Here is a 17,680-nt window from a genome sequence, read left to right as displayed (position 1 = left end):
AACCTCTGAAAACAAATCAAGACGTGCAGGGCATTTGTAAAACAGTTTTGATGTGTAGGCTATAATGTGAATTCAGGTAAATTGGGCCTACAGATAAACAAACAAACAAACAAACAAATAAATAAATATCATACAGACAATGATTCTTTTTTATTATTATTAAAAAAATCTAGGTAGTGTAACTGTCCCGCCCTTAATGATTTTTTGTAAAATAACGTTTTTATTCATAAAATACCATGTATTGTGAATTGAGTATTATGACCGTCAGTTTTTAATTGATGCACCTACACGAATCATCCATGTAATGCATCTGTGCTCAGTTAGCCGAATATGTGCACTGTCTCTTAAAATAACGTCAGAAAATCACATATCCAAACACACACACTTACTGAGAACTTACTGTGGTGATGCAACTTAGTCCGAGGCAAAATGTTGTCAACTCATGTGTGAATGCTTGCTAATTTAGATGCCAGAAATAAATTAAATGAAAAAGGATTTTTTTTTAACAAAAGCTATATTAACACCGTCTGCAAGTGATGACCGTTTTAAAACATACCATTGTTTATAAAAAAACGTGCAGGCTCATACATAGGCTATACTGTGTAAATAAAAAGCTTATTGAGCATGATGAAAGAATCTGCAACACAGACAGTGATTATTTATATTTTATTAATGCTTCATTTTTGCAACCCTTTTGTGGTGCTTGCTGAAGGTTTTATGTCGATTTTAGTGAACTCTCAAACCAAAATCTTACAAATATGGATTTGACATGTTCGCATTTAGGGTAGAAAAATACATAAATACCCAAATTGAACAGAGGGATAGGGCTCTTTCTCTCCACACACAATTAATTTCAGCGAAATGGTTTGCTTTAATGATTCAGTTCATTTGTGTGACCACTCTAGGTTTCTAGTCGCGTTTCCAGATCATTTGAAAGAATCTGTTCAACAGAACCGAGTCGCCTGGGAATCACTCCAGTACTTACACTCAGAGCGCACACATGTATTTACCAGAGTGACTGGAGGATGTTTGGATTATAGTACACATCTTTATCCGCAGCAGAACGATCTAGCGGCAAAGAAAACGACGAGTGTGGATATACGAGGGTCTTCTTGTTTTGAATTCTACAGGTAATATATTAATGAATATTTAATGGCTTGGAAATGGAGATAGCTTTGGTGAGCTTTGACAAGCGGGGTGATGGAGGCAGTGATGGAGAACCCTACCAAAACCAAAACTCGTTGGATCATCCTCGCTTGGTCCACAATAAAGAACTATACTCGAGAAGTCCACAACAGAGCTCATGGAAAATGAACGACATGAACAACACAATGATGGGCTCCACTGAGAATACGGTGGATTATTACAGTCCCCATTTGTTTGATGAGGACATTCTGGACATGGATATGGACCATGAAAACAACGAACGAGTTCTTATCAATATCGCCGGACTGAGGTTCGAGACACAGTTGGGCACTCTGAACCAATTTCCCGACACTTTGCTGGGAGACCCGGACAAGAGAATAAAGTATTTTGACCCCCTTAGGAACGAGTATTTCTTTGATCGCAACAGACCGAGTTTTGACGGAATTCTTTATTTCTATCAGTCCGGCGGGAAAATCCGACGACCTGTTAACGTGTCGATCGATGTGTTTGCCGACGAAATCCGCTTTTATCAGCTGGGAGAAGAAGCAATGGACCGTTTCCGCGAGGATGAGGGCTTTATCAAAGAAGAAGAGAAACCATTGCCACAGAATGAGTTTCAAAAACAGGTATGGCTCATCTTTGAGTACCCTGAAAGCTCTAGTCCTGCACGAGGCATAGCTATTGTCTCCGTCATCGTCATAACCATCTCCATCATAACTTTCTGTTTGGAAACTTTACCCGAGTTTCGCGACGAGCGAGAGCTTCCAGTGACTAGTCGCGCTATCAATGGTACTCAAGAGCGTCCATCGCTCACCTTTAGCGACCCGTTCTTCATCATTGAAACAACCTGCGTGATTTGGTTTACCTTTGAGCTCTTTGTGCGCTTCTTCGCCTGTCCTAGTAAGTCTGAATTCTCCAAAACCATCATGAACATCATTGATATCATGTCCATCATGCCTTATTTTATCACCTTGGGCACAGAGCTGGTGGAGCAGCAGGGTCAGGAGCACAATAATGGCCAGCAGGCCATGTCACTGGCCATACTGAGGGTCATTCGTCTAGTTCGGGTATTTCGCATTTTTAAGCTCTCTAGACACTCCAAGGGGCTTCAGATCTTGGGTCAGACTCTAAAAGCCAGCATGCGAGAGCTGGGCCTCTTGATCTTCTTTCTTTTCATTGGTGTCATATTATTCTCCAGTGCTGTTTACTTCGCTGAGGCAGATGAACCTGAGTCTCACTTCTCCAGCATCCCAGATGCCTTCTGGTGGGCTGTGGTGACCATGACAACAGTTGGGTATGGTGACATGAGACCAGTGACTGTGGGGGGCAAAATTGTGGGCTCTCTGTGTGCCATCGCAGGGGTGTTGACCATTGCATTACCGGTGCCTGTCATTGTGTCTAACTTCAACTATTTCTACCACAGAGAAACTGACCAAGAGCAGGCGTCTCTTAGAGAAGAGCCTAATAATGGTGGCCCTTCAAACCCATGTGATGAACTTCATGGGTTGAGGAAATCATCAACCTCTAACTCAAAAGATGGAGAACACAATGAAGATACAAACATTCCTATTGAGAAGACTAACATGAAAGCGAACAGCAGAATGGATATTAAACGCTCCCTTTATACGTTTTGCTTGGACACCAGAGAAACTGACCTCTAGTTCGTCCATCTCTATCCCATTGCACTACCGGTGCCCATCACTGTTTCCGTCTTCAACTATTTCTATCTCAGGGAGACTGACCAGGAGTAGGCATCTTTCAGAGAAGAGCATAGTGGTGGCCCTTCCAGTCCATGTGACGAACTTAATGTGTTGAAGAAATCTTCAAACGCAAGAGTTGGAGACCACATTGAGGAGGAAAACTTGTTTAAGAAGACCAACATTATATTAAATGTTCTCAAGAAACAGAAACTTATAGTCAGTCCATATCCACCATGCTAAGTTAATGCACCCAGGTTCTGTATAATCTAAGGATCATCGCACTGTTAAAATCCTGGAAAGTTGCGGTTATTTTTTTAAAGCACATTTTAATCTGTTAATCTCTTGGGCATCAGCAGCTTTTAAGCATTACTTTTATAATTTCATATTCAGTAACACACAAAATGATGAAAACAATTAAGAACAACTGTGATGCTTTGATCACAGGCCTTAACTCTTTTACGACCTCATCTGTTTACTGTTGTTACTGCTGTCATATTTGCCCAAATAAAAAGCCAAAATAGGTTTTCTTCTTTCAAAACATACTATTTAAAAACTCATGTACATATTTTTGTAAAATAATTGTTTGGTCTTTACGGTCTCGATCAATACCACTTTCATAGTTAGTCTAAAATACTGTTTATGTGTCGTTTGTGGCTATCAGTATTTTAAAATTTATTTATAGCAATATTTTTTTCACTCTCAAAGTTATCAATCAATGGCGTATGAAATCTAGGAAGCACTTCAAAGAAAAGGACAACTTTAAGTTATTTTGCTTCCGAATTCACAACGATAAAGCCTTGTTGACTTACAGAGCAAATCACATCACAGAGCTTTGCTGAAAAATGGATTCAAACAAAAATGACTGTGTAAAGGACAAGGAAACCTCAACAAATGACTGAACCCTGATGATCTACTGAAACTTGAGGAGGAGAACTTGAAGACAATCCAGTGATCCATTTTCATATAAGGTCAGTCACCTTTTTAAATCTTCACTGTTTGACATTTTGTCTGTTTACTCAATTGCAGTTATTGTACATTATACATTTGTGTTCATGGTCATTCATTTAACCCTATTAGACACAAAAAATGATAAAATTTTTGTAACATGTTAAAAGAAAAAAATGTGCACGGAATTACTGAAGTCTGAAGAAAAATAATTATATAAAGTCATTGAAAAACATTAGAATTGGGGCAGTCATGGCTTAATGGTTAGAGAGTCGGGCTTGTAACCTGAAGGTCACTGGTGTGGTTCCTGCACCAGCAGGAATTGAAGGTGGGGATTGCGAAAGAACAGCGCTCTTTTCACCTTCAAGGCACCGAACCCCCTTGTTGAGCTGTCAAATGACGTCATAGAGAAAATGAAAGCCAGTGTTTTTGTAAGTTAATTTCTATTATTAACACTGTATGATCCTGTATGCAAGTGCTTGAAGGAGAATGAGTTTGTAGTACGCTGCCCTCCAAAAGTTTGAAAACACCCCTGGCAAAGTGTGGTTTTGGACAGTATCAGCATAAATCCTTATCATTTTTTGGTGCAAATACATTAAAGTAACTCAACATTATCATTGAAGACCAGCAATAATAATTTTCATTTTGATTACATAATAATGGCAATATATACATGCCTGGTTACTGGTTTAAACTTGGCCCAGGTTTTTAAAAGATTTTTGGGTCAGCACACCTTAATAACTTCAACAGTTGATTGCCAATTAAGTTTACAATACAATGAATTTAGGCTCAGATTATGCAGCACTGTAATAGCTGCTATTGATGGATATTTTGATGAATTGAAAATGTAAGTTTTTTTCTATCTATAAAGTGTTTATGTAATAAAATATGTTTTCGTAGTTTGTGTTGTCCTTTATCAGTGCAAAATTATCAGGAATTAAAAAGGATTCATGCCAATATTGTCCAAACCCCCACTTTTGTAAGGTGTTTCTAAACTTTCGGAGGGCAGTGTAGGTGCCAGGAACCAGAAAATAAGCATGTGTTTGTGGCAGCGATCACAGACAAGGTAGTGCTATGAGAAGTGACATATCCTGTTTCACAGAGGATTAGATATGCCCGTTATAGGTTATATCACATAACCTTTGAGAAAGTGTGTGAGTGTGTGTACTGCATACTTGTTTTGGTTGCTTAGATACATAAGACAGCTGCAACTAGACAGTGGGTAATGTAGGTCAGGACTGACGGGAATAAATACTTTGATAGCATTAAAATGTCGTAAGCACATCAAAATGACATGTTGTTAGATATGTGACTGCAAGAAGATCTTCATCTGTGAGGTTACAAACATTCAGAATGAACTGAGCTAACAGTAGTGTTTTCATTAATTACTCAGTAAAATGTGAAAGTTGCAGCAGAGACATCGTTTAGACCCCTTGGCTTTTAGCCCATATCTACAGTATTAGCTAGAGGTACATCTACTCCTCCATGAACTTCCTATTTCAATAGAAAAATTTCACAGAAAATTTCCTGTGACTCTTAATTTTTTGATTTGTCATTAAGTTGGTTTAGTTGATTTTTTTGATCAGTTCATTTTGACATTATATGACATATCACATTTAGGTTACTTTACAAAACATTTTTGCAAGGTCGATCACTTCAACAGGTGATTGCTTGAATATTCCAGATATCATGAGGAATTAAAACATTTACATTGATCTACGGAGTATCCTAAATTATGCATTCTATAATGTTAGAAATCAAACCACATTAGGCCCTCATAGGCTTGTGAGTTTTTAGTTGCTTCTCCGACAATGTTATGATGTGGATGAGTGTTAGAAGAGATTTGGTGACATAGTAGGCCGATGAAAAGCAATAATCTTTAAGCTCTTGAAGTGCCTTGTGATGGCAAATATGTCAACTGTCAACAACTGTCTGTTTTTGATGTGTGCTAGCTAATCATGCTATATTCGGTTCAAGCGGATAGTCTAAGCTCATCACATTTTTGGCATGTTCAGACCCTCTTCTTCAAATAAAAATTAACTTTATGGTTAGGCTTTAAATGGGGACAGATGTGACCCAGAGCAGTTGTTGTAATGGTGTTCAAAGCAAGATTCAGTGCTACATTATAAAAACAGCAAAGACCTTTGCTGTTATATAAAAAGATGTACAGTAACATGTTCTATACTGCTATAACCAAAAAAATTTTCCCCTGTTGCTTTACAAAAAAGTTTGAATGTAATGCATTTCAAAGCACTCAGGCATTAAAAGGTCACAATCAATAAACAGCAGCTTTGTAGATATACTAGTATAGTATCAAATAGTTTATCCATAAGATAATTGAGTGCTGCAGTGATGATGTATTGTTTTATGTGGTTATTTTGTTATTGTTTTGTTTTATATTGTAGCATCACAAATAGTTGTGATGCTTTTCATTTTGTTCCATGTTTTTTTATTTACATTTATTTATATTTACATTTATTTATTTTACTTTTTTTTGTGAAGTGCTTTGAGTGCTTTAAAGGCACTATAAAATAAAGTTTAATCAATAAATAATAGACATCTGCATCTCCATAACTGAGCCCAATGCGATACGTATCTCGATGCATAGCCAGTGATACGATACATTCAAGATACATATGAACCAGCTACCGGTGCGATGTGATACGATTTACCCCTAATACGATGCAGATTTCAATTCAATTCAAGACAATGCGATTCAATGTGATACTATGTAATGTAAAAAAAATACTATGCTATGCAACTCAGTATGGTATAGATTAGGGTTGTTCCCGAATCTGAATACCATATTCGGAAAGGAAATGGTGTGTACCCCTAAAAAAATATATGTTTCAATATATAGTTGGGTTTTCGCAATTATATAGTTGGGTAATTATACTCTATATAAACTGCAGGCATCAGGGAGCTGATATTAATATGTGGTGCATTGAAATCGCTTTTGAATGCACGCTCGCTTTTTACTTTCACTTTCGAGATTCTCCATCACACATGCTCTGTTTATACACGGAGCAGAGGTACCATACATTTTACAAGATTAGATGTTTGTTAGTGGTGCTCAGGATCTGAAAATCATTCGCTATCGTTCTATCAGCCATTTCTCCTTTTTCATCTCTCCTCTCTTTCTCAATTTCTCCTCTCTCTTTATGTGGTAAGTGAAGGTATATGCACTGTAATGTATTGTAATGTACATACGGTATATTTACTGTAACAGGCTACAGCTTTGCAAGTGGCTAACCATGTTCCTTAAGTGGCTCCGTACAACGCATTCGTTTTCTGTGCCTTTCCGAAGACGGATTCACTATTTGGGAACATCCCACATTCCTATCACAGATTCACAGGTTTTCATTGCTTTGGTTCATTTTAATTATTTGGTGGAAGATGCAGCTCTGCTTCTGCCATGTTAATCTACATTCTATGCCTCAGTCTTCGTAGTGTTGTAATACGACATATTGATGTAGCAGCAGTGGTGATGAGAGAACGTGCTTGAGACACAGTTTAATTAGGAGAAATCAATCTACATATTAAATATGGGTCACAAATTATTGGTCACTTTCTAAATAATAAAAGTATAGCACATCTACTGATAATTATATATAAATAAATCATTTTATTCCAATGCGAAAATTTTAGAAACAATGCATCGCGATACAAATGTCAACTTGTGTCCGATGCACACTTATTAAATCAGTGCATGGCATTGTTAACTTTTATGCCGAGGCACCGGTGAGAATCTGTGAATCTTACCATTGCTAATAAATAAATAAAGTAATACCATGGTGTAACCACTAGACTATATATAATGACATAACCATTTGCTGAGAGAGAGAGAGCATGACAACATAAGCCATAAAGCACATTTCTTGTATTAATTTATTCATTTGGATATATTTTAGACATTATTAGTGATTACTTTAAGGAAAAGTTTACATTTAAATGTTGATTTGAAGTGTCAGTTTTTATTATTGCAGCCAAATCTGGACACAGAGAAAGCATTTTATTTTTTGTATTTTATAATACTAGCTACAGTGTGATCAGTTGCATGAAAGTCAACAGAATAAATATTGGCTCAATGTGATCAAGGCGATATTTTAAAATATATAGGTGATTGTTCACATACCCTGAACAGAGACAGTCTGTGGTCGAGCTGTGCATGTTCCTTCTGTTTGAAGAAAATCTGCATCGCTATCGCGACTGACAGATTCAGTTTACTGGCATGGTAAAGAGGCTTTACAAAGAATTGACAGTGCTTCAGTGCTTCAGAAAGCTCTCTAATCCAAAAGTCAACAACATATGAAAACAAAATAATCTTTAGAGCAGTGGTTCTCAACTCCAGCCCTCGGGGCTCACTGCTCTGCACATTTTGTATGTTTCTGAAGCTGACACACTCAGTTCAGTTTATGGATCTTTCTCCTATTGAGCTGATGATCTGAATCAGGTGTGTTAAATGAGGGAGACATACAAAATGTGCAGAGCAGTGGTCCTTGAGGACTGAAGTTGAGAACCACTGCTTTAGAGTAATTTTATGAACAAATGTGGAAAATTAAAAACATAGAAAAGCCATGTCATCTTAAATTTCAATGTGGTCAAACAGAAGTTGGCAGGGGTGCTGAGGCACCCTCAGCACCCCTAGTTCCCGCAGCTGTGGCGAACACTAAATAGCGCTGCGAGATACAGAGTGACGTGCTTTAATCCGGCGTAGAACACAAATGACTTGGTGATTTTAACTAGTTAAAAAGCAAATGAAACAGTGCTAACAAACAGGAGAAACACTATGCACAGCGATACAGAAGGCTTTTCAATCTACAAATTGCCATCATTTACTGTGGATTTACTGTACTAACACTAACTGCACCATGGTATTGTGTCAGAAATGTGGGATATTCATATGGAATTATATTATTAATGTAGACATGTATTAAAGAATTAATGGAATATAATTACAGTATTTTTTATTTTATTGTTTTGTGATTAAGCTATAGCATTTGTGCATTTATACTAAATGTATTTAGTCTACTGTTTTTCATACAAATACCTAGAAACCATATAGTTATTTTTCCCATGGTACTGAGGTACTATACCTAAATGCATGTTACTGTAGAAGACCAGTGGTGAATTTTAATAAAACTCAAACAGAATAATTACATTTCACCATATTAAAATGAGGTTGTTACAGTTTTTACAAATGTTACTGTTTTTATTAATGACATAAATTAACATCTGCATCCTAACTCAGGCTGCTACTACTGTCAATTCAAGCCACTGTTAAATGTGCATTTCTAAGAGACAAAATAACGCACACATCATCAAAGTCAGGCAAGACAAACCTGAAATAATCACTCATTACAACATGCAGAAACTAAGAAATTAATTTTATAAAATAAAAGACATTTATTTTGTTAAATAAAAATGACTGGAAAAGTGTAAAGAATTCAAAAACATGAAGTGTTTGTCATGTTCTGACCAAAAAGAGTAGTTTAAAACCACATTAATGGTCTGATTTCTATAACTTCCACTTAGGAGCAAAAATCTGCCTTTAAACTTGAAAGAAATACAGATTTTAATTTTATCTTGCTAATTATCAATATCAAGTGATATAAAACAAATTACTGTGATAATCTTTATTGCCATATCGCCCAGCCCTAATTACATTTTATAGCATCACTGTAGGATTACAGTGAGAATATTAGTAGAGCATCAGCAGAGCATTATTTGTTGTATTTATTGACATGTAATTTAATAATAGATTGACATTTACTAGATTTTTATACTTTTGGAGGCAAAAATAAAATTATGTCACTAAAATGATGTTAGGGTATGACTAGTAGTTTTGAGGGTGTTGCTAAATCATTGCTATGGTGTTCTTAATGTTTTTAGCATGTTGTTGTGCAAATGCTACAGTGTTCTAGGTGGTTTAGCTTGAAAGTATAACTCTGCTTTCATCTGAAGTTATTGTCTCAATGTTGAAATGCTTAGAATAGTAAATTGTCACCCTAGCTCAGTTTTCTGGTGTGATATCAGCGTAAATGTCGTCTTGGTCATTTTGTCTCAATTCACACCCAAACATCTCTTTGTTGATGAATTAGTTTGTTTGTTTTTTTTTCATATAGTCTGTTCAATGAAATACAGCAGATAAAGCATGATTTCAGCACCACAGACAGCTCCATAAATTCTAGCACAGCTTGTAAAAGTACACAATTCATGCAATAAAAGGATCATTTTGAATGGTGGACAGCCATCATATAACAGATGAAAATGGCATTAGACAGGCTTTATCTAAGTCTTAACCTCTTCCCCTTTTCATTCGAATGAGTAGCTCAACTGATTTGTCCAGGTAAAATACTCCTTATGACCCATAGTACTGCGTTTAACAGCAGAGCGTCCTGCAGTTTTGTGCAGTAGACCACAATTATGGAATAATGTTGATTACCTGAAAATATATCATTTTTTAAAGGCAAAATTCCCAGTTAGCAGTCCACTTTCCAATAAAATAACATAATTAAATGAAATGAAATATATTTACTCATATTTCATGGGAGAAATTTGACCATGACTGTGAAGAGACATTTTCAGTGAATAAGTAAAAGTTTGTCTTACATTTCAGTATATTCCTCACACAACTATTATATGACTTAAGATATCTCGTAATAAAGTGCACAACTTATACAGTCTTCTTCCACAGAAGTACAAAGTCAAACGGATTTGGAAGGACATGAGGGCAAATGAATAATGACAGAATTTTTGGATGAACTATAAATTACTTAGAAACCTCCACATTATTTTATTTTATTTTATTATTTTATTTTATTTTATTTCTGAGGAACACGGTGATATTATGCCACAAATGCTATGACTAGAGCTTAATTTGTACTAAATCCAGAACAACCTTTTAATCTTCGAGAGGTTAGCAAATGTTTGACTCCCAAAAGAACAGTGACTTCATTTTAAGTAATGCAAAAACACTCTTTTATTAGATAGAATTGACAAGCAGTGTGATTCTCATCTCCCTCTCACGTCAGTATTTTCACAGGAAGTGTCACATGCAGTGTAGCTGGCATGGCAGGATAAATCAGGTTCAATCTGGCAGAATTGCACTGTTAAACTACAGCCTACATCAGCCTATAAAAACAGTAAGGACAGTTAAAAAGCTGTGATAGAGTTATTGGCAAATCACTAACCTACAGTATTTGACTTGTGAAATTTAAAAAACGAAAATCTTTAAAATTTCCATATAATTTTAATTTAAGGAAAAATAATTGAAACTAAAACCTTTCTACATACAGTATTTAAAACATGCACAGCCATGTCAAACATGACTCAGACAAAAGTAAAATTTCTACTCATCTCATTTTAATGAATAAATTACAAGTTGTTTTATTTTTATATAATTTGTTACCATGTGTAATTGCATTAGAATTAAAGCCATTGGGTGAGTTTGTGTTAGAGACTCGTTGCTTATCCTGACGTGACTGGGACTGTGTTATCTTGCCTTTCTAATATAAAAAAGGCTTGAAGCAACAGAACCATTCCGGGCCTCTTATATAAGCGGCCTTTCCTCTCTGACCGCTGCTCACAGAGAGTAAATGGCCTTTCAATTAGACGAGAAAAAGAATGTCTTAAAAGGAAAGGAAAAGTGATATAGAAGGAAACGGATTTAACCTCATGAGCTGAGTGAAAGTGGATTAAAATATATCACTTAAAAATGTATTATCTTTGACATTTTCCTTGTGGCTTTCATTTTGTTTTAAGACTAAATTCAGTTCCTCTATAGGGAAAAAGTACAAAATCTGTCACTGGGGAGATATGTACCATTTAGGTACTAATGTGTACACTAGAGGCACTAATATGTATCTTTAAGGTACTATTATGGACATTTTAGGGGTAAATAAGGTACAAAGGTGTACCAGTTGAAAAGGTACCACCCCAGTGCACTTTAATGTTGGCAAAATTCACTTCGATGTAAGCAAAATACAATCAATCTAAATACAATATCAAAATTATTATTATTTTTTATTTTATTTTATTCTTTTATTATTATTATTATTATTATTATGGTACTTACAGTTTGGTTTTGATTGTTTGAAGTGTCCAGAATATTTTTTAAAACAAGTGATGACAGATTTGTGTTTTGTAGACATTATTTAAATACTCTGTAGTGTATAAGACCACTTACATTACACCACAAATTCTGTCAAGTTAAGGTTTCTCAGCGTGCTTGGTAGTTAAGAAATATAAATTTAGAAATGCTTTGCATTGTTTTGCATTTTTATTATATTATATGCACAGCATGAAACAACTTGTGAAACACATTAGATGAACCATTGTCGCATTAGATGAACCATTGATCTGTTGGTTGTTTTATGGCTTTGCATTGTTTTGTTTTTCCTTTGGATTACTTAAATGAACATGTCAGCTAGTGACAAAATTAATCGACCAGTTGACTAGTCAGTGCAACCCCTAACAGTTAGACATATTCTCTTTTTTGGTGGTCTTTTTCAGTCCCTATATAGCAGTAGTTGTGCACCATTTTCACCTGAAGGACCCCTGAACTAGCTATGATATTTTCTCAGGTATTTCTGTTGTAATCATGACAATGCTGTTTGCTTTCACACTTTTTATTAAGAGAAACTGGGAGTGCTGATATATCACAACTGATTTTGCTATTTCAAAATATTCTTGACTATAGTAAAACTATAGTAAATGAGGAGAAAAAATACTTCAGTGTCCATCTTGATTTTTTTGTACTTTATTTGTCCCATCCCTGACAACAGCAAAACAATGGGATTATAGTTCAATGCTACTGATGAATTTGAATGTTAATCTCTTTATTTGCATAGATTTTCTGTCCCTATGCACATCAGGTGTACATGGTCGTCCAAATCAGATTTATAAAGTCAAAGGTCAGTGCAGGTAGTATATTAACTTAGCAGACATGATTATCCAAAGTGAAGAGAATATTTGTGATGCGATCTAAGAAAACCCATCACATGGTGAAATTTTACCTTTTTTAGGTTTTAATTCCATATGAAAGCTGGGTTCAAGCCCTTCCCAAAATCTTGGCTATCTTAAGTTGGCTGATAGCGTCGATTTTCAGGAATGGAATTTTGAGAAAAACGGCTTTAAAGTGAGATGCCTTTCACTTTCACTTTACGGGTTTAACGAGAGCTGTCTGTCAAGTTAGGAGCGCTAAACTGCATCATTACACAAACAGACTAACATTGTTTATCATTGGCATAGTCTCCGAAATTTTGATTGCCTATTTTATGTTTAGACAGCACAAATAATGCAGCCTACCTTGTAGTAAAAGCGAGCGCAGCGCAACTGTCATCAGACTCCTCTTTAGTAACTTCATCATCCGATCCTTCATCTCTGGATGTAAAATAGTCCGTTATAACATCATTTAGGGCACTGACATCGCTAAGATTGAGCAGACTGAGATGAGTGAGCTTGGTTAAGTGAGCAGCTGCAGTACTTTAGACGGCGTTGTTGCACTCCGCCATCTCACAATATTAAATAAATTAATCAATCAATAACTTTGCGTGCCGAAGTTTACACAGGACTGGCGGAGAATGTGAATGAATACGCCTTTACTAAATATGTCACATGGTTTATTTTGATAGGTTAACTGTTTTTGTGGTGTTAAGGGAAAGCATCTCCGCAGCGCGTTCTTAACATAAGAGAAAGACACAGTCATTTCTGCTTACTGCAATAAATGGCTATTTTTCTGCACTAAACAAGTGAATTTCGCCAAGATATTTTCAGAGATGATGTTATAGAATAATAATAACCTAATTTTGACAAAAAAAGTGATATTCGACCTATTTTTCGAATTTCCTGAAAGCGTCCCTTTCCTGAAAGAAGTTCATCCCTTGCCGAGGCCAGGTCCTGGGGGCTGCTGCCAGTGAGCAGGCAAAGCCACCTACAAGTCCCTTGCACCGCCAACAGCAGAAGTAGAGTGTTGCCTCTCAAGGTCAGTCTCGAGATGGATTCCTATTGATTGGTAGAGTTTTTATCAGTGTAGAAGCTTCTGACAAATTTGTCATTATGGGTCCTGCAGACTGAAGAGAAGAGGTACAAGATACAGTTTGTTTCTGGTCCACTTTAGTTCAATGGAGTGCTGTCCGCTGGTCAGCCCTGAGCAGTTAGGTCTCTCTGACCAAAGAGGTCTCTTCTTAAGACTCTTCTTACTCTTTATAGTTCCAAAGAGGGATGGGGGTTTTATCCAATTTTAGATCTGTCTTCTGATCTGTACTCTTAAAGATGTACAGATTCAAAATGCTAACGATGAAGAGGGATTGTGAAACAAATCAGGGATGCATACTTCCACATATCCAGCATATTCAAAGCATGTATACTTTCTCAGCAGATGAAGTTTCTCAGGTTCGCTTTTTATGGGCGAAGCATTCCAATATAAGGTTCAAGCTTGGTCATGCCATCACTGTAAAACAGTTTCAGAGACCTGTTGGAACTCATGGCAGCTGTGTCCAATATAATTCCTTTTGTCCTTCTATACAAGAGATCATTGCAGCGGTGGCTGAGGACCAAGGGGGTTACCCTGAGAGGCAACCCATTTTGCATCAACAGGGTTATTTTCAGATGCCTTTGTACCCTAGTGACAGAAGAAACCTTGGTTCCTGTTGCAGGGACCTGTGAGATTGTCTTGTCATTGCAAAATGCTGATGACAGACACTTGAGAGGTCGTTAACCCTTGTGGCACGTAAATTGCCTGGAGATGATGGCTATACTTTTAGTGCTGAGGTACATCCTGCCAGACCTCAGATGCTATCATGTTCTTGTCCATTCAGAGAACACATCAGTAGTCTCATGTATCAATCACAAGGGGTATCTGCAGTCACACCCTTTTGCAGACTGGCACACCAGATCTACCTATGGGCTCAGGGCAAGCTACTATCTTTGAGGGCAGTTTATATCCCTGGGAAAAGCAGAAAGCAGACATCCTATCGAGGCAGGGGCTGAGGCCCGGGAGACTCTGACTGGAGATGGAGGAGTCAGTCTGGAGGAGGTTTTGGCTGGGCAGAAGTTGCATCTGAAGAGATGACCCACTGTCCACTCATCCAGATCCACTGGGGTTGAATGCCATGGCGCAGACATGGGCAAGGCTACATATGTATGCACTTCCACTGATCGCTCTGCTGCTGGAAGTCAAAGAGATGGGGTTTAGTTTCTACTAGTAGCCCCATGGAGACCCGTGAGGGGGACAAACTCCTGAACTTTGGTCTCCGAAGTTGTTGAGACCATTCTAAGCTCAAAGTCTCCCTCCACAAGAAAACTATACACCTTAATGTGAAGAGCTTTTAGCAGAAATAATTCTTTAATAAAATTTACTGTCTACAAATCTCAAGATACTTCAGGTTTTTTTTTTCTGCTGGACATGATTTTTTTATTAGGCTGTAGTAAAAGGACGGCAATAATAGTCTAAATAAATAAAGAATTTTAATAATGATTTTACATTAATTGTGTATGGTGATCAGCCATCTTTTACATATTCTTCTCTTCTTATTCAAGAAGGTGATACCCCAGTTCATCCAGTTTGTTCATGAATAAAATGTCTTGTTCAGTGCTGCAAATGAAGGTTCAGCAAATGGTTTAATTTAAGTGGTGTTTTTTTTTAGTAACAATGAAAACAATGTTCTTTTATCAAATGCTGTTTGTTAATGTATAGTCAGTATTTGAAGGCAGGAAAGAAGTCACACGTTTCAAAACACATGCACTGCACGCCCATATAAAACAAGCTTATGTATCATATATCCGTTTTTTCTAAGGTGCATGCAAAAGTTTTGGCATCCAGGCGTCTGGTGCCTCAGGGCCTTGCAGGATCATAATCCATCCTTGACATAACAACACAACTACCTCATGAGCCGCAGACACACTTGAATTATTCAGGGAAACTGAGCTCAGCTGCTTACAGAAACAAATGAGTGTGTTTGATCAAGGAATCTGATATGCTGATCTAGATGACTTGATATGACGCTGATGTTCAACATCAAATATCATGATTTATAATGTCTAAAAGCCACTAAAAATATGTTTATTTTCGTATCAAATACATGATGTACTGGTTATATAAGTGGAAGCAGCGTATAAAGGCAGAAAGACCAGTGAAGCGAGTGTTGTGTCTCTATCAGGTTAAATGAAGGTGTAATGATTCCCTGAGGCAGTGAGGGGGATAAGGAAAACAAATTCCTATTAAGGTCAGTTTAATACCCAAGAGGTAACTTTTTCAGCTATTTAGGTTACGTGCTTTTTCAGAAATTATAATAGCAATAATGATTATTATTAGTTTCTAAAGACCTCTGAATTCAAAAGGAGTTTGTCATGTTTATTCCATGTATGCCACTGATGAGAACCAGATTTATTTTATTTTATTTTGTTTTTCAAACATATCATGATAATTTTAGTGCAACTGCTGAATAAACTTAAAATTTATTTAGCTATTTCTTTGCTGTGAATCAAAAGTGTGCACATTAATGTTATGATAATAAGCAGAATTTGATAATATTCTTATTAGTATAATACTTATTAGTCTTAATACATATACAGAAAATGCTACAATCTGATTGCCCTGGGGTGCCATTTTTAATAGAATTATTAAAATAAATCAGTAAAAGATTATTAATAGAATTATTAAAATATATTAAAATATTATTATTAATGCTTGCTCTACTCTCTCCATTCCATGGCATTGTTGTTGGCCATTTTTAAGGTAAGAAGTGTTAGATTCCTAATTGAATTATTGTGAAAAAGTTGTAATAAAATTAGTAGATTGTTATACCTGTATTTGTATCAATGAATATTTAGATATATTCAAATATGACTGCATCCCATTTATAGACCTGAAGACCTCAAATATAGATTGCATGTTAATATTGTCATGCTGATTTCCAAAAGAATGACTCAAAACAATTGAATGAACTGGTAACACTTTACAGTGAGGTTAAATGAGTTAATATAGGTTAATGCATTAACATAACATAACATAACATGGCCCATTAATAAAAAATACAATGGTTTATTGTTAGTTCATGTTAGCCCATTAGATAATATTAATCGATACAACTTTTTAATTTTAATAATGTTGAAATTAATAGTAACTAAGATTAATAATGCTATGATAATGAAGGTGCTAGGATGTCCTGATTGGTTGTTAGGCAGTTACTAAGGTGTTCTGTGTGGTTTCCAAGTTATTGCTACATGGTTGTTAAGGTGTTATATGTGGTTTCTCAGGTGTTGCTTGGTAGTTTCTAAGAATTTCTGGGTTTGCATGTTATCACCTTTTTGAAATGTCCTAAAGTCTCTATGATATTCTAACAAACTACCAGCAATATTTCTCAAAAATATATTATAAATTATATTTTGTCAATTGTGTTGCTAGATCCTCTAGGGAGCACAAGGATTTATGCAGATGTAACCACAGAATTATGCAGAACATAAAGAGCATAAAGGCCAGTGATTATGTCTGCCCGCTTCAATTTCAAATCCTCAGTCTCTGATAGACATTATGAGGTTTTACTGTAAATGTCATAATGTCTGTACGAGAATATTATATCCTTTAAAAAATATATAAAAATAAATAAATAAAAAACAGAGAAAGACCAAGATAGATTTGACAGCCTATTAATATCCTTTCCATTCTTCACAATACAGTTAGCTATGAATTGAACTACACAGAAACTACACACTGTGCGAAATGGATTTGATGTAGTAAAAAGTGTTATACAGAACTGAGACAACGCTACACTAAAAACATTGAAATAAGAAAGTTCAAAGTCTGAATTGTGCACAAAAAATTCCCATACCCAGAACTAAGATTTACAGATAATGTACTCACCCCCTTGTCATCCAAGATGTTCATG

General features: G+C 36.1%; 1 protein-coding gene across 1 annotated transcript in view; it reads left to right on the top strand.

Annotated features, from left to right (window-relative positions):
* Window positions 1–986: 986 nt before the first annotated feature.
* Window positions 987–17,680, top strand: part of LOC127164027 (potassium voltage-gated channel subfamily A member 1) — a 29,514-nt gene continuing 12,820 nt past the window's right edge. Inside the window, exon 1 of the mRNA XM_051107665.1 lies at window positions 987–3,814. Within this exon, the coding sequence (XP_050963622.1) occupies window positions 1,164–2,807 (1,644 nt within the window). The 5' untranslated portion in view covers window positions 987–1,163 and the 3' untranslated portion in view covers window positions 2,808–3,814. The remainder of the gene's footprint in view (window positions 3,815–17,680) is intronic.

The sequence above is a fragment of the Labeo rohita genome, chromosome 4, assembly GCF_022985175.1.
Source record: "Labeo rohita strain BAU-BD-2019 chromosome 4, IGBB_LRoh.1.0, whole genome shotgun sequence".
NCBI lineage: Eukaryota > Metazoa > Chordata > Actinopteri > Cypriniformes > Cyprinidae > Labeo > Labeo rohita.
The sequence above is the reverse complement of the archived record's forward strand: the minus strand, read 5'-3'. Positions and strand labels throughout refer to the sequence as shown.